The sequence below is a fragment of the Osmerus mordax genome, chromosome 14 (genome assembly GCF_038355195.1).
Source record: "Osmerus mordax isolate fOsmMor3 chromosome 14, fOsmMor3.pri, whole genome shotgun sequence".
Taxonomy (NCBI): domain Eukaryota; kingdom Metazoa; phylum Chordata; class Actinopteri; order Osmeriformes; family Osmeridae; genus Osmerus; species Osmerus mordax.
In genome coordinates this window covers 11624388-11648511 of record NC_090063.1, presented here as the reverse complement: position 1 = coordinate 11648511, position 24124 = coordinate 11624388, and the positions used below count along the sequence as shown (strand labels likewise).

The window sequence follows — 24124 nt, the reverse complement described above, 5'->3', positions numbered from 1 at the left end:
CAAATCCATGTCAATAACCTGTGACACTGCATACTTATTATCAAAATATAGAGATTTAGTTTTGAAAGCACTTGTCATTGACTGGACCTTAACAACAACTTCAAAACAACAGAATGGGAGTTGACTTTACAGAGTAGGCCTTAACGAGCGGACATTGTAGCGTTGCAGCTTGTCAGCTATTAGCCTCTCCCTCGGGCCCGTAGAGTTTCTCTGCTCAAGCAAAGTCTTTCGAGACGGCTTCAATGAAGTTGGGTGCTGACATGAGGATGGTGAAGGTGCAGATGATGGAGAAGAGGGAGAACGCCACCAGGCAGAGGCGGTCCACCACCGCCGCCGCAAACTTCCACTCGCCGCAGATGGCCGCGCCCTCGTCCTGCTCACGGAAGCGCCGCGCAATGTACTGCACCTCCTCCAGGATCCGCCCGATCTCCGGGGCCTGCTCCAGCAACGTCCGGCCCGGATCCACGCTCATCTGGAGGGGAGATCCGGCCGTCTGGCTCCCGCTCCCGCAGACCACCACGCCAGAATCACTGCTCGAGGGACAGCACGGGTTATCCACCCCCGTGTTGTGGTAGCCGAAGTACAGATTCATGTTGCCATTGGTCGTGGAAGTGGTGGGGGGTTGGCTGGAGGGCTGCCCAGGCACGGCACCCATCGGGATGCTGTTGGCGTTGGTGTGGTGATGGGGAGCGTGGCCGTGTTTGTAGGCGCTGGCGGCCATCTTGTGCTCGTCGCCGGGTTTCTTCATGCGCAGGAACCAGGCGCACCAGTTGAGGAGGATGACGCGTACCTGCAGAGAGGGAGGGCAGGAAGATGAGAGCAAGAGGGAGAAAAGAGAGGGAGGGTGAAAATGGGCGAATAGGACAAAGAGTGTGAGACAGAAGAGGGGAAGACAGAGGAATTCCCCAGTATATCAGCCCCACACACACAAACACACTCACACACACACCCACCAATCAGTGGATATCAACAGACACAATGTGACACAAGGGGTCTCTATGGAGTCTGTTGGTAGTTACTGTTGACTGTGTGTGTAGAGGTCCTAACACCCCTTCAGACAGTGACTGGCAGGAGAGTACAGACAGTCTCACTGGTGCCTGAGGATGACATTAAGGTGACCCAAGATGACGCAGGCTTATTTGATGCTTCACATCTGGCACTTGCTTTAATTTCTTTTCTTCAAAGGCATGAATGACTCTTGATCTTCTAAAACACAGTAAGTATCGATTTCTACCAAAGACAATTGAAAATAGGAAACCGTTTTAACATGAATAAATCTGTCTGAACTGCTGAATGACGGAAGACGTCATTTGTTTTATGTGTTAATACTGGCCCAATGTTAGTTTAACAGCACATCGACCAAAACCCTTCCAGACTGGGGGTGTTGATGTGTGGTGATGCACCATGGATCTGTGCTAACCTACCCATTTGGGCATCTTGCCCCCATGGGGGTCGTGATGGTGGAATTGAAGAACCAGCACTGTCACTACCACGGACAGACCCACGATCATCATGGTACTGGCAAAATACTGGGCTGGGTGGGGCAGAGACAGAGAGAGGATGGGTACTGGCCTTTGGGAAAGAGCAGTTAATACTACTACTACTGCCTTACAGTGGATAAGTATCTCAATTATACAAATACTGTTTACATTACATATACAATTTTCTAAACTACAGTACATGACAAGCATATCACCGAACAATGTTAATACTTCAATCTGAATTCTCTGATTGTTTGACATTTTCTTTGTCTCAATAATTCGGTCAACGAGTGGTCCAGTAACAGCGTACACAGTAAGACAAACAAAGAACTCAGAGTAAAATCATCTTTTAACATTTGGTCAGATGCAAATGTGAACACTGGGGAAGTCTAATGTATAATGCATTAGTCTGAGCATCAGAGTGCGGCCACACTGGCTACATACAGATACTTTCTAAAAAGGCTGTGGTTTGCGGTGAAGTTAGTCTCATCTGAATGAATTGGTTACAAGCATTTGGCCTTAGGCAGACCATTTAGAACTGGTGGGAACCAGCGTTCACAATGATCTACTGTCTGTTTTACCAACAAACACTTTCCATTGTGCTGTATGTATATGTGTCCACAGAAACAAACACACACACTGACAGTTTGTCATTCTTACCTATGAGGGGAACAGAGTCGGAGGTGGCTGGCATAATCTCTGCCACCAGCAACATGAAGACTGTTAGAGATAGCAGAACTGTGATACCTGAGAGAGGGAGACAGGGATAAAGAGATAAAGGGATAAAGAAATTTGACTCAGAGAAAGCACAGTATGAAGAGAGATAGGATAGAGAAGGATGTGTATGGGAGAGGGAGAGCGAGAGGGAGAGAGAGAGAGAGAGAGAGAGAGAGAGAGAGAGAGAGAGAGAGAGAGAGGTGGATTGAGATAAACCAATGTTGTTTCTTAATGCATGCCTCCACGGGCACTTGGTTGGTTTCCAGGTGAAGGTGTTTGATCTCAGTTCACCTTTATTTCCTGCAATGACTTAAGGTCTGACTGCCACTCAGTCAGACCTTAAGTCTCAGTCACTCACAGCAATGTATTTGAACACCCTTCATTAGTAAAACATGTTCCTGGTAGCTACAGTAGGAATTGATTTTGTTTAAAGGTTGTAGATGCAGGAAATAGTCAATAATGCCAATATCAGTGATCATCTCAAAAGGTGAGGGAGGCAGAGCAAAGAATCGTGGGAAATATACTCCCATATAGTATATATGTTTGAGATAAACATGAATGAAACAATAAAAAATACACATCCTGCTCGACAAACACGATATGTTCCAGGTGAAAATATAGTAGTTATCGAAGGGGATTCATATAGTCACAATCCTCTATCTTCACACTCCTCTGTGTGGAACACTTTTTTAATGGACCCCACTGGTCTCGCCCCTACGAACGTGAAGAAAGAATTGCAGGATGTGATAACCATTAGAATCCTAATCTGTATAAGCTTCTGTTATATGCTATTGTAGTTGGTGCTATTTACCTAGCCTGTAAAGCACAGGGGGGAATCAATGGCCTTTCAGGCTAGCCTTGCTACTCTAACATATCTGCACTGGCCACCTGGGCTTCTATTCATTTTTAATGAACATGGTTTTGGCACGGATGCTAATTCTCCCCATAATGTCAGCATTAGCATAGCGGCCTGAGGATTATCAAGCCATGTCTAGCTTTGGGATAGGGACACACCTTTAGAATGGGGTGAACCACAGGGAGACAGATGGGATCCTCCTTGTGGAGGTTTGACTGGAAAGTTTACAAGAACAATAACGGCATGTGACGTATACAACTATAGTTGGTCCAAATATGAGTGTTCAACCAACATGAACTAGAAACATTTCGTGTGTTGTGTGTTTGCACGCAACTTTGAGTGTGTGTGTCTTTGTACTGGAAATGTGTGTGTGTTTGTACTGGAAACATGTATGTGTTAGCAAGTACCTCTGTACTCTCAACATAACATACTGCATGTGAATGCACCTTCCAAAGAATAGGTGTGTGCATGTCTCTCTGTCTACCTGTCTGAACATGCCCTTATGTATTTACCGTATGTACTGTATGTGCTTGAGTATGTATGTGTGTGTGTCTCCCTTCCTCTCACCCAGAGAGATCTTCTCCCCAGAGTCTGCGGGCAGCAGGAAGACCAGCAGGGCCAGGCCAGAGATGAGCACGCAGGGGATTAGCAGGTTGAGGCCGTAGTACAGCGTCCTCCTCCTCATGGTCACCGTGAAGGTGACGTCAGGATAGGGCTCCTTACAGCAGTCATAGTACAGCTCGTTACGCTTGGCTGGGACGCCTTGGGACACACAAACATGTGACTGCATTTAAGTATGTATTTCAATTATATATAGTTTATAGACATATATCATTTATTAATAGAGAGAGTCAGGCATACTCTGAAACATTACACATGAAAGAGTATATATTATTGAAATGCATACATGCTTGTATGATTTTTTGAGCTTATGACTTTCAGATCTTTGTAGAAAAGTGACCTTGTAGACAAGTGATCTTGTATAAACAATAAACTCCATTCCATCAAACAGATTTCTCTGTGTCGGTCTGTTTGGTTGTGTTGACATACATGTCTGTGTTTGTTTGTCTCTGTAAAATACAATCTACCTAATGTTTTGCAATTCAAGGATTAAAGTCAATATCACCTTGTATCTGTCAAGATTCAAAACAAACTTAAAACTCAAAAAGTATGTGCGTGTGTGTGGGCCACCACATCAATGAGTCTGTCTGATCTGACAGTGACATTATCTGACTGTGGTTTTGACAACAACTTTGACGAGACATCAGTCGAAAACAAAGCAGACACAACGTCAAAGTAAAGGCGAACTGTTCTATTGAAAAGAAGTAGTCAATTATTTTGAAAGAGACAATCAAATCAGCATTGGTTTAAAAGAAGTAGATTTTTTTTTGCCATGTAACTTCTCTGAATGATCATCTGAGGCTTGAAACTTAAACAAGGGTTTATTCCTCATCATCATCTCGTATTACCACCACAGCGGGTGAGCCATTCTGTGATTGCTTAGAAGGATTTAAAGCTTTTTCACACACACAGTTCTGTAATTTGATGAAAGAAGAGGATCTGGAAAATGCATTGGCTCGGGTGTGTTCTTGCGTATGCTTTTTAATGATCATCAACTGCCATTTCACCTGAACCATTCCGAGGTCTCCTAAATGTTCACGTCCGCATCATTTCCCAAAGCTCCCCTGACCGCTCAGTCATCCTGAACACAACTCACCGAATTGTGTTCTGTGTAATGGAATGTATGTGAATATATGTGTGTGTGATTGTGACTGTGTGTGCGCGTGTGGGAGGGGATGCGGGTGTGTGTATGAGCGTGTGTGTGTGCGTGCAGGGGGAGGGGTGCGTTTGTGCGAGTGGGTGTGTTTGTGTGGGTGTGTGTTTGTTAGTGAGCACATACTATTTAAGTAGATATACTACATGGCTGGAGAAAAAAAAAGCTTAACATCTCTAAGTAACTGTTGGGCAGTTGGTCAGGGTTCGTCCTGGGTCTGCCCCCAGGCCGGCTGGCAGTGTGCTGAACCATCCCTGGGCCAGCTGTCTCCACACACCCCAGGTTCTTTCTCACTCTCCAACCAGCTGGGCTACTCACTGTGTATGTGTGTGTGTGTGTGTGTGTGTGTGTGTATATGTGGTCTTGTTTAACTATCCTTGAGGGGACAAGGGTAGTGGAGAAGTTCTCACAGCGGACATTTTCTTTGGCCCCAAAACTTCGAATTATATTTCTAGCGGGGTTTAGGGGTGTTAGGGCTAGGGTTCGAATTAGGGTCAGAATTACATTATGGGTTGAGGTTAGGTATGAAACGATTTTGAATAGGAGTGAATTGATGGTCCTCACTAGGATAGTGACACTAAGAAACCTGTGGCGTGTGTGTTTGTGTCTGTCTGACAGACACCCAAACCCAAACAGTACAGTGAGGATGGAAAAGGTGGAATATGAGAGCAAACTACTCAACTGAAAAGCAAAATTCCACTTGTCTACATATGGACATCAAGCCAACACACAGCAACAAGCAGTACACACCAACACCTCAGGCCTCTCAATCTCCACCCACAGCAACCACTTTACCAGGATCAATAGACTGGAAAAGATTAATGGCTACAGTGTGTTTCACAGGAATTGGAGTGGTGGGCGGATGAGATGAGGGGGGCGCAAAAAGATCTCTTGCACCTGATCAAGTCAGAGACAGGCATTGGCTGTCTGACTCAGGGCAAGTGACACTTAGGGTGCAGAAAGGCGTGGGAAAATCACTCTGTCTCTCTCCCCCTTGCCCCAGACAGGCAGAAGAGCGGTACTGTGGGTGGGTGTGAGTGTGTAGTGTTCTTTTGCGTGTACGTGCACACGTGTGTGTGTGTGTGTGTGTGTGTGTGTGTGTGTGTGTGTGTGTGTGCAGTGTCTTACCCACAAGATCCCATTCGCCATTGGGTATGTAGGTAGATATGTCCACATCCAGCATCTGCAGGTCCAGCAGCCAGCCGTTGTGGGTCCACGAGCCGAACTTCAGGTCGCACTTCTGCACGTCGAAAGGGAACCAGCGCACGTCTATGTAGCATGTGCTCTTCAGGATGCCTGGAGGACAGGGTTAGTGGTGGTGATGATGATGGTTAAGGTATGCAGCAATGACAATAAATAAGGTAAAATGAGACTGTGTGTGTGTGTGTCTCACCCGGTGGAATGTACTGGCAAGAGCCTGAAGCATTGACAAGGACATTAGTGTGAAAGGTAGCATCAAACCTCTCATCCGCACTGGAGAGAAAGACAAAGAGAGAGTGAAAGAGAGAAAAAGACAGATAGACATACACGCTCAAATACACTGGTAGTGATTTCTGACACTGGTCCTGAGTGAGATGGACGAGGAGAGAGAGGAAGAGAGGATGATGGTGTGGAAGAAAACGGTGAGCAGAGGCACTGCTGAGATTAGCGCTGAGCTCGACAGGCACAGCGTTTTCATTATTGATCAGCTCTCGTTCATAAAGGTCTTAATCAATTGTGGCGTTTGACCGCTGGGACTGCCGTCCGAACAAATGCCATCAAAACCAGGATAAATCTAAGCAAACATTAGAAATAAGAAATGATACCCTCAGCAAACACAGCACCAGTCATCTATCGGATGTTTTATAACTTTCCCTCAACCAAGTTGCAAAAAAATATAAATGTTTTTACATGGGAATTCTCTGTATTGCTAGACAAGTCAACTTGACCTTAACAAAATCATTTGGAATAATATTTATATAAATTGTCTCTAAGCTCTTTTCCACAAGCAGATGATGTACCATTTTCCAGTGAACCCTAATGAGCAGAGATCTCAAAGCAAAGCCATGCTTAAAAATGGCTTTCTCATTGTTTGAGGACCCACCGACTGGGTAAAATGCAACACTATTCTAATCTAAACAGAACGCTATGCTGTTATCTGTAGGATTTGGCCATGGACGCTTTTTATGAAGGACAATGAGCAATAAAGGAAAGTGCTCATCCAAAATGCTAAAATGATTAATAAAAAGGCCTGAGTCATGCTTCCAACCATTAGGGAGGTTTTATCAAGGCGAAATGTGAGCACTTACACAACACAACAGGAGGTCGATTAAAGGTGTTGCGCTACCCTCATTGTCTTCCTGCCAGCTTGTCAAACACTACCAACACTACCAGAGGGGCGGGAATTATTATAACACAATGGTGAACTGTCGCTTTTTGGGGCCAACATTTTAACAGCAGGAATTAGAATGTGTACATAATGTAGATTCATTGCCATGTCTGGTAATTGGAATTTAATTATTCTATTCACTTAGGGGTTGAAAGCTGGGGTCGTTAGAATCCATCAACACAACCATAATAGCTGCTGTATGCTCGTCTGTATGATCGTCCTGAACAAATGACCAAATTAACCAACGGTATCTGAAAGTGGCATTCGGAATGCTAATGTATGATGCTTGTTAGTGGCATCAAAAAACGTAAAAAGTAGCATTGAATAACTTTAGAAGCAAATATTTGTATTTTACCTTCAGCCCCATGTCATGCAGGCAAGCTAAAGTGATTCTAGTTTTAGTACATTTTTTTATTAAATGATTAACTGATTTTAAACTGCCTCGCTGAACCTTGCAAAGATAGGGGAGATTATGTCAAGCTTTAATGACCATTAACAATCATGCCAAACAATCTTCAAAACACATCCAAGTGTGGCCTAAAAGTGTGGCACACATTGACAGGAAGCATGCACATCTCAAAGAGGACAATAATGTGTGAATAATACATAATACGAGTTGATCCCTCTGAAAAAATGTGTGGCAACAAAAGAAAATCCCCTTTGCCCTGGAGCAAAGCACTGAGCCTCAAGGGATTCAGCTAAATCCATCCGTAACACATTCATAGTCAACAAAGATTTTATACTCCAGTGCTTTATCATCCACTAAAATATAAATGGCAACTCTCCTCCAAATCTTTACCTTGACTCTCTGACATATTGAACATCAACCAAGATCAGAACACGTTTGAAAGCTTTAGTTGAAAGATCCAAAAGAAGGGATTCTTTCAGATTTTAAAAAGGTATGCTGTGAGAGATTCTACAAGGTTCTCATCATGATAAACCAGGCCTATTCACAGTGATGTTAGTTTTTATGGGAAACAGATGAACAGTCTGAAACATCACACCTCGACCCCCACCTTACCATGTGTTCTTTTCTGTGTCTATCTTTCTTTCTTTTTTCTATTTCTTTTTTTGTCTAGAACCCAATTTAACTCCAGTTCTGCAGTTTTTACAAAGGTTATTATATTGTGATAAACAGTTTGTCTGCCTGTGGGATTTGTCCTGTAGTTATATCAGCATACCTCTGACCCATCCTTCCTGATTCTCTTCTCTCTATATGGTTCTTCAGAACTATAATGTTGTTACCATTTGTGATCGCTGATCCCGACAGTGAGCTGCTTAATGTTCTGTGTCATCCTCATTAGAGAAACTAAGCCTCCTTCTACACCGTATGAAAGACCTCAATTACACACAGGCACACACTCACACACTCACACACACACAACACACACAACACACACTCACACACTCACATACACGCACACACACGCACACACACACAACACACAGGCACACACTCACACACTCACACACACACAACACACACTCACACACTCACATACACGCACGCACACACACACAGGCACACACTCCCACAAAGACGTTGAAGCCAAGCTTGAAATCCATTCCCATCCGATCTCACCAAATAAAATAACCTTCAATCACCTTCAAGGTAACACTGGGTAAGCACGGCCATCAATCAGCCCCAACAAAAACCCTTATCTTACTGTAAGCTCTTACAAAGAGAGCATAGCTGTGTGTATTTGTATGTGTATGTGTGTGTGTATGAAAGAATCTAGGTGGTGTGGTTGCACTATACCCTCATTCAACTGACTTTCCAAATTATCAGCGATCACACCCTCTGCCTCCCAAATCCCAAATGGTTTGAAAAATCAGTTGTGACGATTTTGTAAAAGTTACTGACACCAGCTGAATGGAGCCTATTGTGTCAGTGTAGCTTCTAGAAACAGGTGTGATCTCTTTAAAACGATTACCATGTAATGGTTTTGGGAGGAAATAAGAAAATAAATGAATGAATATCTTCATTCATTTACACCTCAAGTACCAATAATTTGCCAATTGTTCATAATGTGCTGAATATCTACAGCATTCAATTGTTTTTATTGGACAGCTAAAGAGAACTTCTTTAGGTGGATGCACTGTATCTAAAGTACAGTATGTCTCTTTCCTAAAGTTGAGCTGACAAGCTGCCCTGAGCAGACTTGATGAGTTTGGTTGTTCAAGGGATAAAAACACTCCCCGACACTTTTCACAACTTGTCTCTCTTCATCTGCATCATGTCCACTCCTCCTCAGCTTTCCTTCTCTCCACCAACACATCCCTCGCTCCTTGGCCACCCTTCTTCTCCTCCACAGCCTCCCTCTTTTTAACAGACAAAGTGAACAGGGGAGGAGAGACACGGGGGAGTGCCTCTCCTACCAGATCAAATACACACACACACAAACAGGCACACCCTATCCACACGATGCATTTCTCATTCACCTGGGCACCTTTTTTGAAAAGCGTCACAGCTGCTAAGCACAGAGTGAAATGTTTATGCATGTCATCCTAATTTTCACGCAAGAAGTGGAAAGACAATGCAATTCCAAACCAAAATGGCTGCCAGTGATCCATCTTTATTGAAGAGGTGTTATGATATGTTGAGACACAAAATGTCCGTTACGTGTGTCAGAAAATCCCAGTTACACATTGGCATATTTAAACAGTTTTATTGGCTTGGTGATAATGATTAACTCCATTTGATTTGAATTCGTCAAGTGCCAAGCCAAGTATAAAAGTACCAAGGTAACACAGAGGCAACCAGCTAAACCAAAAGACCATTTGTCTTTCTATTACATCCGTGACCAAGTCAGGCAGGGATACTGGGGGAAAAATGAAAACATGGGTCTCATTTCCATCTACTCTCAGAGGATTCAAAATGGTGAAGTTAATGGAATCAGGGAAGGGTTCTGCTACAATGCTCTCCTAATCAGCAGCCATTGGGATGTTCACCAACCAATCAAATCAAATGTTGTATAGCCCATGTCACAAAGGGCTTCACATACACCAACTGTACCTCAACCAACCGATTATTCGATCTTTTCTAGATGGAAATATTGCAATATTCATCTGGTTTAGGACAGCAGCAACAGATGCAAAGCCTTGTAGGAATTGTGTGTTATTTACTCCTCGAGGCAATCAAATCTAAACCATTTGATTGGCTAGGGCGCCGAGCTTAATGTTGAATTCACACCAGGGTTCCTGTGTGCGAGCAAACTTCATCTATTCATATATCACCAGTGTCCACCCCTTTCTCTCTCTGCTCCATCCCTCCCCCTCCTCTACTTTCTCTCTCTCTTGATCTTATAGAACCATGGAAACATAATAAACCAATCATGTAGCATTAGGGTATATTTACGTCACACTTTGTTCCTTTGAAAACCAAAACCCTTTGCTGCAGCTATGTTGTGACGGTAGCCCTACCTGTTGTAAAGCAGGATGTCTGGGACCCAGATCTGACTGGAGGGGAAGCGCAGGTTCTGGACCCCCGGGTAGCTCTCTGCATTCCAGGTGAGATAGATATCTGTCCAGTACTGGGAGAGAGGGGGAGAGAGGAGGGGAGAGGGGGGGAGGGAGAGCGAGGATGGCGAAGAGGGGGAAAAAGGAAATGGAAAGAGAGGGGGCAGGCAGGTCAAAGTGGGGCACAAGAAGAGAGGAGGGACACATTCAGAAAGAGAGTGAGCGGGAAAGAGGAGAGGCGACAGAGGAATGAGACATGGTTTTAAGCTGCGAGCAATGGCAGACTGCTGCTTGGAGCAGTGTTCAGCAGCAGTACTGAACAGAGCACCCTGACTCCAGGTGCCAGTCTGTAACGCCGCCAACTAGCTGGCATGGTGGCCATCTTGGAAAACCACACACTCACGTACTCAGCAGTCTAAGGGGGTAATGATGATAACAACTCTTTGTTATAGCAATAAATCAAACATGAATCCACTTTTAAACTAGATATACATAGACCAGTCACTTGGGTAAGTGTCTGATGTAATACACGGTACCAAATATGGAAAGGGTAGTGCTTGAGTTTCAACGGCCAACTGTTTTTTTTACTCTGACCATAATCTTCTCATCTAGTTCTGATATTTTTCTGACTTCAGTGTGTTGATCCTGTTTAGTTATGTTCTCTGTCTTTGGTGTGTCTGTGTGTGTGACCACAGATGCAGCAGGCAGGTGAACTCAACTGGGCTGGGGATGAGAGAATCTAAAAGGGATTTTTATCCTTATTCTTGAAACTGATGTGGCCACTGATGCTTCATGCCAAACATTGGGCACATACTTAAAATGTGTGTGTGTGTGAGCCTTCATGCCATGCCAACATCATGTCAAAGCCAGAGATTCATTTAACCATCAAAGCAATGCCGTCTATTAATAGTACTCCCTGGACACAGTGTTCTACACAGGTACTGTAGCTAACTGAAGCTAAACGTATAATTGCTACATATGTTAATGTGAGGCCCATGTGATAAAAACCTGTTTATTGTCCTGGCTTGTAACACAGCTTTGAGGTATATCACTTACGTAATTAAAACCCCATTGAGAGACTATTTGGGTAGAGAAAGTTCAATTGGGTTTGCTGTGTTCCAGATCTGAAAAGAGTTAAGGTGTGTTTGATGTGTCTTATTAGGGTCGGTGGAACCACTGGGACCATTTAAAAGCACCACATTGGGCAGGCCAGGTGAGATAAATGGTGCATAAATACGTTTCTGAACCTGAAACAAATAGACTCCAAAATAAAGTCCCCTTTAGCAAAGTAAAGAGGTACGTTTCTCGTAAATACCCCTTATCTCCTCTGAAATCCCTTTAAAAATCACAATTTAGTTAGAAATTAAACAATTTTTACAATGTTTTACATATCAAAATATTATTTATTGCTACCCTGAGCAATAGCCAAGGCAAAAAAGCAATTTGAACATACTATATATCTCCCAGACCCAAAACAATAAACTAAACATCATATCAGGCCTCATCCTATTGCCTTCAGGAATCTAAAGTTCCTAAGACGATTAGGGTTTGTTTGTGTTATACATTTTTTATGAAACAATCCCTCCTTCAATTCAAAATCCAGTTCCTTCCTTTCTCTCTCTATCTCTTTGGGTACACATCAGTTAGGAATATTTTTCCACAGAGAAAATATAGAATAAGAGATTATACAACACCCTGGGGTACAAACACCTCAGCCTAACTCAACCCAAAAAAAAGGGTCAAAAAAAGACAAGTAGTATTTTACTTGCAAATCACAGAATCCTACAGACAATGCTGGAGAGCTGACTTACCAACTGAAGCCACGCGTTTGTCATCAGGACCTGGTTCTTTTCATCCTGGAGGGGTAGAATGACAAAGAAAATGGGGAAAAAGGAAGGTGAGGTAACAACGTCAGTTCTGAGTGGAGGTGTTGTAAACAGATTTTCACAAGCTTTCCCCTGGGGGAGAGAGAGAGTGAGGTAAATATGTCTGGGGAAGCAGAGATAAGACTGAGGAACAGATTGCCTATTAAATATGATATGGACACCACGGTCGCCACCTGAATGACAAAACGCATATTAATAGGTGATGTTTTTCTATGTTTAAAGGATATCCTTAAATGGCTTGAGTTTGGAGGGCCAAGAAGCCGTCTATATAATGAGGAACTGTGATTATCAGACTTACCATTGAATACCACAGTAACGTAAATTGTTTTATTACATTTATTATGCTTTATGGCGGCATATCTGCATGGAAAAACACAAGGAAATGGGACACATAGAGAACAAAGGAAACCAGAGGAGAGAAGGAAATAAAAGAAAGAGAGAGTGTTGAGAAAAGAAAGAAGAACATGTCTTGGTAAACCCTACTTGACACAGGGAGGTGTTGGGCTGTGTGTTGCATGTATCTTGACAGTCTAAATATGTTGCATTCCCTCTCTGGACTCCCAACCGATTCCAGAACGTATACCTGTCAGCCATGATTGCAGTTGATAAATGAATCACCCTCGCTGCATGGCTTCAGTCCCATATCATTTCTGGCACTCGATTCAGAATGCAAGGCTAGTCATCGCTTCTGTAATCTATGTTATGCTGGTGTGCATGTTGGAATTAAGCCTTTACCTATGACTTGTTATTGTTTGAGTGGAGATGTCAGGATGAAATGGTCCCAATCCTCTCTCATAAACTCTCCTGTAACTAAAGTATACTGATACACTTTAATACAGCAGTGAAATAGAACTATAAAGATGATGGAATACATCCTTTACTTTGAGATGACAGCAGAGACTGCTTGACTCTGGAAGAGAAATGGAATGCCTTTTAAAAAGAACATCTTCTTTTTGGGATTATTATTGTTATTATTATTTACCATTTCATGACTTCAGATCTAGAATTGGGGTTCAGGCTGCTGAAGGGTACAGAATGCTTGGCTTGTAATCCAGAGACGACTGCTTGAAGTTACAAACAGGTGTTTAAAATGGACGTTGGCCATCTTGGCTGACGGCAACAGTGACATAACTTCTGTAGCTTAGGGGGGTATGTGAGCAGAAACCATTTTTGACATTTTGAATTTGTGATATCAGCTGTCTTACAGCACATAACGACAAAAAAACAAAAGAAAGAGAGAACTGCAGTGTTCTTTTCTTTTTGGTTTTAACAGATTTGGGTCAATGAATGTACAGAGCAGAAAGGCAAGACCACAGTACATAAACAGTACAATAACACTCAACTTGACAGTTTCGTAGCTGCGTAGCTGAAATAATAAGACAATAGTTCTGTGTGAAAATCAACAAAATAAATATTAAAGCACTCTATTGCTTACCCAAAACAACTGTTGCTGACCTCTGAAATAGAAATTGCTTTGTTAGGATCACAACAAATGAGTCTTAACTCATTTGTGTATTTAAGGGCACTGTGATATTACTTAGGGGTACAGTGGTTTGAGACTTAACAATAAGAGGTCATCTTTTCTTGGTTTTGAGGCCTGCACGTCCTGTCCAGGCCAGTGTAATATTTTATCTCCATGCCGTGTCTTCATCTCATTCGTTTATTAGGTTTGTGTTTTATTGATGTCACTCCTCCACCATCACGTCGAGTCAACATTGCCCTTTCTCTTCCCTTATTCCCTCCGTCTTTCCTCCCCTCCCTCTTCCTTGTTCTCCTCCCTTGCACCTTTCGCTCTTTCCATGTATCCCTCAATACTTTCCCCTCTCTTTCTCTCCTCCTGTCCATGCCCTCCCTTTTCCTCTCCACACTCAAAGTTAATCCGTCTTTCTTTTCTTGTCCCTCCCCTGTCTGCCTCTCTCTCAGGTGCGGTTTTACACGGGGGCCTACAGGGGCCAGTGCTCCTGTAAAAATGTCCCTGGCCCCCCCTGTGGCCCCCCTGAGCTGACTTAAACATTTTTTTTTTTACACGTTTTTCTTCTTCTTGTAGTCATCATGAAACGAGGAAGGGAGATTGCAGCCTTTTTTGCCCCAGTAAATAAAAAAATGAGAGAAACATATCAAGGTATTGAGAGAGCTGAGGAGCTGGAAGAGGGAGAGCCAGAGCATGTATGATTTTAATGTAAAGCAAAATTTAAGTTGTTTAAATATCATTTGTTTCCGTTTTTTATGTACCCCTCTGCCACTGCTCTCTCTCTTTCTGTCTCCTTATATGTCTTCCTCATCCCTCCACTGTCTCTCATTCTTTTCCCATCTCACCATCCCTCTCTCTCTGAATTACAGCTTCATGCCATATAAGCCTGTGGTCTACAGACACCTCTCTTCCTTTTCTCTCCTCCCTGCCTCTATGTCTCCCTTGCTCCCAACCTCCCTAGACCCCCTGTCCAATCTTATCTCCTCCTGTCCAATCTTATCCAGCCAACTTTCAAAGGACCTCCTCTCTCAAACTGACAGATTGAAATGGAACTGTACTTCTTCAAAAGGTTCAAAGCCCTGTGTGTTAGCTTGTCTTTTAGGATCTTTTCTTGAACTTGAGCTATGTTTTGTTGTAGGTGTTTTTTTTGTGTGTCTTGTTTTGCATTAACTGGGAAAATCTGCTTTGGATCCTAAAAAGGGAATGTCAATCAACCCCAGCACCCAATGGTAGAGCTCTATTTGCTACATGAAGCGACTTTGATTGGCTTGGACAGTAGACGTGTCATGAATACTGTCTGTCCCGCACTTGTTTATCTTTCAAACTTGGTCCTCTCATTCAGCCATCCATCAGTCCACACACAAACACGCGCACACACAGACGCTGGGTTAGTGCCATGGCCTAGTTCTCCGAGCCAGGTTAGTTGGTTGAGTTAGCAGATGGTGGTCAGGGTGAAGGTCAGGTATAACCATCCATTATTCAGCAAGCAAATTCTAAACTCAGGAAGACTTTCTCATGCACCACCATCCATTATGTATCATATGGTCATCCAGGGCTGGACTGGGACCGAATATTGGCCCTGGAACTTTTGCTTTTTCTCTCTTTTCGCTTTTCTGCACCTCCCTTGCGCTTTAGTTTCTCCATTTTTATCGATGCTAAACTTTAAGGATAACAAACCATGTTAGGTATTAGCCAACAGCTTGTGTCTTCTTTGATTTGATTGGGTCAGGCGAGTGCCAATTAAGGACATTAACCAATGGGCCGCAGTTCTCTATGGGCCGGCCCGACCAAAAACAAAACAATGGGCCGCTGTCAGTTCTCTATGGGCCGGCCCGACCAAAAAAACTAAAAATACAATGGGCCGCTGTCAGTTCTTTATGGGCCGGCCCGACCCAAAAAAAAAAACATACATTATATTGGCGAGTCGGCCCAAAAGTGCGTCGGCCCACCGGGCAAATGCCAGATCGCCAGTCCAGCCCTGTGGTCATCTATGGTGTATGAAACAATGTTTTGGTCAACTAGACAACGGAAAAGGTTGTCTAGTGGTCACACACACACAGCAGCAGCTGGCTGAGAGGCGTGGCCTGTAAACAGATTAGGTTGAAGTCATGCATGGTCAGTTTCACAGCTCCCAAACTGTAGCCTATGGGGCCTCCCCGCCATCTGGAGTGCCAGTGGAGCCACGCCCCAACTGAGCCACGCCCAACTGAACCCTCACCGTGGAGGACGCCACATTCCCATACCTGATAGGTCGACAAGGGAGCCGTCGGACGGGGGACAAATATTTAATAGAATCCAGGGAAAAAGTGCTGAGTTTGTCAGAAACAAAGCCTGTGCCTGTTTCAAATGTCCACATGAAGATGTATTAATTAGTAGGCAATCCTGATTCAGCTGTAACCCAAGGAAGGTTGGCCCTTATAGAAGAGTTGAAAATACCACATGTCATGTTCTGTCCAGGATGCATCATGCTGGGTACCATGTATACCATGAAACAGTAATGCTCTCAACACCATGCAGCTGAAATGAGCCATACTCATGGCTCGCTGCGGTAGGAATGGCACCCTGTGCATGTAATGCGTGTCAGTGTTTGTTGGAAATATTTGTTTTGTTTATATTTTTTAACTGTATTCTTTAGATGGGACACTTGGTTTTAGTGATGGTCAAAGCAACGAGTGAGGTAGCAGTTGGAGATGGACTGTATACTCCAGCAGAACCACCACTGTGTGAATGTGTGTGTGTGTGTGTGTGTGTGTGTGTGTGTGTGTGTGTGTGTGTGTGTGTGTGTGTGTGTGTGTGTGTGTATGTGTGTGTGTGGGCACGCTTGAAAAAATGGCACGGGAAAAGGAGAGACAGAATAAGGGTCGGAGAGAAGAAAAAACAAGGTGAAAGAAAATGTCTGAAGAGCATGTGAGGACAAGAGGGATCGAAGACAAAGGAAAGTGTGTGATGGGAGAAGAGGGAGACATTTCATAAGAAAGAGAGTTGAAGGTCAAGAAAGAACGAAAGAGAGGGAAAAAATCAAAAAAAAAAAAAATCTAAAAGAGCACATTACACTCCAAGATTGAATTTTCTCCCAAAAAAGAGAGTCAAGGCCTCTGGAGCTCAAAAGAGAGAGAGAGAGTAAGAAAGAATGAGGGAGATAGATAGAGTACGAGAGAAGGACGGAGACTTTGATCGTTGAACAACTGTGCAATAACAGGAATACAAAGTCTCACTATGACTGTGAAAAATGTAATCCAATGCCAGGGAGTTTGCATGAAAATACACACACACACACACTCACCACGTCTATGATCTGCAACAGTGTGAAGCCCAGCTCCACCAGGATTGGAGCAGAGTCATTCTGTACCGGTCTCTCCAGGCGGTTATAGTTCACCATCAGGTCTCTGTACAGCTTCCTCTGGTGCGGGCCACCATGGAAACCTGGCCAAGCCGGGGAATTAAGAAAAAGAACAAAAAAGAAAGAAAGTCTAAATCAAATTATAGATACAATACCCCAACATTCCGTGTTTTGGACTGATAAACTGAATTCAAGTCAACCCATGATTCTTTAGAATATTTGAATTAAACTCAATCATGCTTAAACACTGTTGACAGCAATATAAATTAACATTATAATATGTTGCTGAAAGCTATTATAGTTATAGCTATTGTAGTTATAATATCAGCATCATGACCTGTAATTATGGAGACTATGTTTTCTTTGTCTCTTGTTGTATTCATTAGCTCATTCGTTATTAGCTGGTTTACACAAAACAATGAGCCACTTGAAAAATGGCTACTTAGCATGTCATTAGGTTCTAATGAATATGCAGGACTACCGGGACAAGAACTCCTCTCCTATGCTAATATATTTTCAACTCGTAATTTTTTCCCCTCGCTTCTCTGCTTTCATCTATTTATTCCAACCTCACAGAGACCTCTGCCCCATAGTTCCTTCAGCAAACTCTCTGTCTTTTTACTCTTTCATTCACTTTTTTTCCCTCTCTCCCTCTTTTTCATCCAAAGCCATGAGAGACACAGAGGAAACAGGCATGTGTGAAGATACCTGTGTTCTCAATTAGAAAGGTTTCGGGACATACTATATATAAAACAGAATCCCCCACCACCGCCCAACATAATCATCCATCACTTTCCAATTCCCTCCTCAGCCCAGCCAGGACAACAAAGGTGGCTCCCCTCATCCGTCAGAGAGTGAGAGAGAGAACCTCTCCTAAATTAGATGTACACTCTCGAGCAATTATCAGTCGCAGGGGAGCGCTCAACACCTTAATGGTTCTCTAATTTGCTAACAAGCCTAAAATAAACAATGGCGGCGTTCCTTTAAAACAGGAAGGTTACTTGAACCGGTGAGGCTTGAAATTGGCATATGCTTGATCGACAGCTTGTTACGGTGACCCTGGATCTGTTTTAAGTGTTCAGGGACAGCTAGGCTCTCTAAGGATGTTAGGATCGATCACTGACCCTAGTGCAGCTGTAAGAGTACAGGGCTAGGGGTGTTCAGTTGAGTGCAGCCCATTGACTCATTTACATGCTATTGGTTAAGACAAAGGCATGCAAATGTCCCAAGGCTCTTCTTCATTGGCTCCCTTGCATAGACCTGGCGCGCACATGTGTGCGTGCGTGTTTACGTGTGTGCGTGTTTACGACATCAACCCTGATTGAAACACAACAGGATCTCCGGTCCTGGGGTCGTAAACTCCTTCACATAGGTGTCAACAAATGGTCACCAGACCTTGCGTCTCCACCTATAGTCCTTGTCACAAAGTATCTCCTTAAAACAACCAAACCAACCCCCTTCTTCCTAGTCCTCAGCCCCTAGATAAAGGCCTTGTATGTTTACCCAGAGATCAGATTTGGGGTTAGGTCTCTCTTTGCACCCAAGGAATACTGAACACAGAATCATTCTTATACAGGATAAATGTGTTACATCTTAAATTTTTCCAACAGAGACAGAGAGCAAGAATGATAGACAGAGGGAGACTGGAGAGAGGGAGAGAGTGTAGGAGGGAAGGAGGGAAAGGGTATGGAAGAGTCAGGTGGCTGAGCGGTTAGGGAGTCGGGCTAGTAATATGAAAGTTACCGCTTCGATTCCCAGCTCTGCCAAATGATGTTGTGTCCTTGGGTAAGGCATTTCACCCTACTTGCCTCGGGGGGAATGTCCCTGTACTTACTGTAAGTCGCTCTGGATAAGAGCGTGACTAAATGTAAAATGTAATGTGAGATAGGAAGTGTGTTGTGAAGTCTAGAGAGTGAGAGAGGATAGGTGTGTGTGTGTGTGTGTGTGTGTGTGTGTGTGTGTGTGTGTGTGTGTGTGTGTGTGTGTGTGTGTGTGTGTGTGTGTGTGTGTGTGTATCTAAGCAATAGATCTCATCAAGTCTCTTCCTTTTTGAAAAAATGCTTTCCATTTTTATTTGTAAACTGAAATAATTATTGCGTGTCTTACACATATGCAGGATTTACACAGGACATGAACCAGACAGGTAGCAGCTATTCTCTGGGTTCTCGCCATATTAAATCACCTAATGTGATTTGTTTAGAACTCTTTCACAGTGTGTACTTCAGTAATGAAAATCCCAGTCTGAAAGCAGGTCAGACTGGATTTAGAAGCTTCTGGATTACATTCCATTCTGCTTGACTTGGTGACAGCTCAGAACCAGAGATGTGATTAATGGGATGGAATCTTGATCCTCTATTTTCTTTCTTTCCTCTTCTCATCATCATCCCATCTTCCTTTTCTGATATGAGATTCCTCCTTGTACTCTTCCTCCCCCTCTCAATCCTCCTCCATCAACTTTCTTGTGGATGAGCTCCTTCCTGTTTTGACTGGGCTGGCAAAAGAGCCATTCCACCTCTGACACCCCTCTGACATTCACCCCAGAGACCAATACAGGCAAAGTAGCAACATAGCCAAATTAACTAACAAGTGGCTACAATAAATCTCTTTCATTGCCTTAGCTTCCCCCTCATAAGTCCACTGTAGGCTCTACCTGCGAGGGAAAATGTCTTTGATCGATACTATCCAGTTAGATCAGTCTAAAACAAAGCAGTTTCTTTTATGGCGAAAGTCCATTGTTGTATTGTAGCATCAAGAAGAAGCAGTTAACTTTAGACATACACTCACAGGCTGTATGCTGTTACTGTCAATGCATATTCAACAGCAGAATCACTGAGTAAATGTGTTTCTTATTTTATTTTGACGTTCCCAGTCTGTCAGTCATAAACAATGATAGTCAATGGTAAATACATTCTGCAAATAGACAACATTCACTCTGGAACACCACTAGTTACAAAGTCTTCATGAACTAAAAAAAGAACCACACAGGCAATAAGTCAGAACTCTGCTTTGAATCAGTACATTGTAAACACCATTCTGAAATAATCCCTCTTATTCTTTCCATGGCACTTAGCCCTGCAAAATGTTAAACTCCTCAGCATGTTCACCACAAATAAAACCTGTGTTGTTCGTTTTTGCTGCCACAGAAAGTGAGAAATATAATATTGCAGTTATTTGCAAGTTAAAGAGGAAAATGTAAAAGTAAGAAAAATCTACATATCCCCACTTAGATGTAAACAATTTATTTACTGCCTTGCCCATTTACAATATGGTACAATTCAGCTAAAACAGCTATCTAACATTCCGGAATAATTCATATTTAATCACTGAAAATCATATGCCTTGCATCGTCTCATCAACCTAAGTTAAACAGGTCCAGACAGGAAGCAGCTGTTGGCCTCACCTCTGAGCGAGACACTCACTAATCTGGGGGTTTTCCTACCTAAATTAACTCCATTGTGGCGTTTAAAAGGTCAAATATCAACCTCAGACAGTTTTTCTCCCTCAGCAACAACAATTTGGTGTGTGAAGGGCAGAGAGGGCCTTTGTTGCACATCCTAGAAAAAACTGTCTGGGTCTGCATTCATAAAAAGAGTTCTGGACCTTAATCTCATGTCACCTTGAAAGGTAATCTCATTTACCATGAAGTAAACACCAATATTCATGTAGATTGTCAACAGTACTCATATAATACATTTCATATAATTATTGTGCATTTACACTCAACTTTTATCAGTGATACAAACGTCTATGTGTCTCTCCCACCAATTAGGCCTTACGGTCTCAATTAATCTGTTTTAATTTAATCCTGGAAGATCAATTAAAACATTTAAATATCCCCCAGAAACACCCAAAGGGAATTCACAGAAGAAGTAGATTACATATTGATCTGCCTTTGGCTCTCCGCCACATCTTTGAGCGGAGCAAACCAGATTAAAAAAATAGACTAAGCAATAACTGACAAAGATGGCAAACATTTTAAAGATCAATATTTACTGTATACATTACTTCATAAAAGTGAAGCAGAGATGGGGGAAGCACATGCCTAAGACAGACTCCACATCCCACTGAGGTACGGAAAGCAACAAAGACCAACAAAAAACCCTGGAGGTTTTTAGCTTCCCAGAATTCCTTGGAGGGTCCTCCTGCAAGTGAACATGAGAGAGGTGGAGAACCAATGCAGTCCCCCAACCTCACAAGTCTTGATACAAGGTTTGAGTGTGTGGTCTTTACTTCTTTTCAAGGCTCAGTTACCATGGGAGTTACCTATGAGCTTGACCCAACAACCCCGGAAAAACAATCAAAACTGTCTGGAAGGAAACCTACATTTGACAGACTCAGCTCTTTCGAGAAGTTTGGGGCCCATCAGCGACTTTGTCCGGGGAAGGACATCAATTCTTAAAACGCCCGTGCCCCCATCACCCACCCAAAGGGGATTGGCTGCCATACACCATAATGGTGACTGACGAGTTTGCATGATGTATTGAGTCCAGTTCAAAAGGCTGATGTTGGGATCGGCATGCTAAATCCGATTCTATCCGTCAAACTAGCGGTAGATCGACCACAGAACACTGCCAGCATCTTAAGTTTGTAAGGATGGATGACGAAAGGTTTGGCTTGATATGACAGAATTTGTGTCACAGCTGTTGTTTAGAAAGTCTTCTCAGCTGTTGAAAACTAAATGCAATAACGTCTACATAAAACTAGCTGTTAATTTGATCCCAAACCATATGTTACGAGTGCTCATCTTGATGTAAGTCTTGTAAACAGATTTTGCAAACAGATTGTCACTCACTAAGATGTCCTACATCCAATATGTTACATGTGATATGTGAAATGTAGGCTGTCTTGGTTGTAAGTTGCTGTGTGTAAAATGGTAGTTCACTATCTTAGTCCATATGGGGTCTTAAAAGGGGATTGCTACTGCAGGCTTCTCCATCTGTCAGTATCTAACCCTGTATAGAGGATGAGAAAAGCAAGGGGTGTGAAGGTCATTTTATAGCCTCGGAATGACCTTTGTTCCACTGTTTGAATAGCTATCTAAGCTATATGACGCCTGAATCCATCAAGTCACAGAATGAAATAAATGCACATATCAACTTCTGGGTCAAACATGTCTGAAGGTTTAACTCTCGTGGCTTTATCAACATATGGATAACACTGAGGCAAATTCCTCAATCCCACATTCCAAGATTACCGTGGGTGAGGAGAGAGGAGGAGGAGGGTGGGTCCACACAGTGTATAGGTTCTAGTGCGTGTCTGTGGTACCTTTGTAAATGCGCCAGCTGTTCATGGGGTATTAAAGAGGTCACACACACACTTCCTTCTTCATAAACACAATTACTCAAACATGACACACACTGCTTTTCTGTCTTTCTCACACTCCTCAACCAACAAACACACACACGCACACAGTGTACTGCAGCATATTGCATGGGGAAGATAATATTATGCAGTAGGCTTCTTCTGGCCCATCTCACTTAGTGATCTTAGCCAGAGAAGTGGCAATTTGCTCTTTTTTATTTTACTTTACACCAATGTTGCATGTCAATTTTCATAATTTCATAATTGCAGAACAACGCCTAGACACATATCCACCCATATATCATTACAGTTTGCTTCTGGGTTGTCAGACAGATGTTGAATGAATGACAGTGCCAAAATAAGTGCGTTAACCCACCTTTGAAACAGAGCCCCCACCACATGTAAATCCAGACGAGTACACATCCAAAATGCCTCCGATGATGCATTGTAATCACGGCTAAGAATCCCAAATCCTTTGAGTTTGTGGAGATCAAACTTCGGTTTGAGGAGGATGCGCGGACGAGTATCCTCTTTTGACTATCCCTGCTCTCTCTCTCTCTCTCTCTCTCTCTCTCTCTCTCTCTCTCTCTCTCTCTCTCTCTCTCTCTCTCTCTCTCTCTCTCTCTCTCTTTCTTTCTTTCTCTCTCTCTCTCTCTCTCTCTCTCTCTCTCTCTCTCTCTCTCTCTCTCTCTCTCACACACACACACACAAACGCTTCTCTTGTTCTCTTGTGTTGTTAAAGATGAGCCAATATCCCTGTCACCTAGAGTTCAGAAGCAGCACAATGTTGGCACGCAGCTTGTTATCGGGCACTCGCTTTTCTTTCCCTCAAGCTCACGAGCTCTGTCATGTACCGTCTCCAAAAGGTTCTCCTCGCATATTTGGACAAATCCAAACCGGTGCCGAGGTTATGGTGACAACCACCTGTATGAACGACTAACGTCATGCGCCAAGCAAACTAGCTGCACTGCGATGATTGTCTTTATTACTTCTGAGATTGTCAGAACTAGAATTAGAATAGCATATCTGTTTATTAGACTGTAGGCTATTCGTTACAAGTTGACAGCAAAGGTTTTGTTAAGGCTACATATTTCAGGTAATTAAACGAAAGAGTGTTTAAGATGCATTTTATGAGCTCATTAGGGAGTGAACATAACTTAGTTAACACGATTCTTTACGCACATGCTAGGCTACTTCTGTAGCTAGCCTATATGTTACTGTGCACATCCATTAATTTAATTCGTGCATGTTTAGGCACACTTATGGTGTAGCAAGGTAGACAATAGTTTTAACATAATCGAAGCACGCTAGTTGAATTCAAATGTACTCAATTAGTACTTAATAGGTAATAGGTAGGCTAAGTTGCTTCCATGACTCGCACAGTGCTCTGGCAGGCTGAGGTTGCAGAATGGAATAGTGCATGTGGGATTGGGCGGGTGGTTAGTGTAGTTTAGACAGCATTGGAAGTGAA

The 24124-nt window shown here is 43.0% G+C and overlaps 1 protein-coding gene across 1 annotated transcript; it reads right to left on the bottom strand.

Moving 5' to 3' along the window:
• Window positions 1-214: 214 nt before the first annotated feature.
• On the bottom strand, window positions 215-23099 carry LOC136956045 (neuronal acetylcholine receptor subunit alpha-7-like). Its single transcript, XM_067249853.1, has 10 exons — window positions 23030-23099; window positions 17296-17435; window positions 12467-12511; window positions 10620-10729; window positions 6222-6301; window positions 5957-6124; window positions 3622-3816; window positions 2142-2228; window positions 1425-1534; window positions 215-790 (listed from the first exon to the last, which is right to left on the bottom strand). The coding sequence occupies exons 1-10, from the start codon at window positions 23097-23099 to the stop codon at window positions 215-217; spliced, it is 1581 nt and encodes a 526-aa protein (XP_067105954.1).
• Window positions 23100-24124: the final 1025 nt, after the last annotated feature.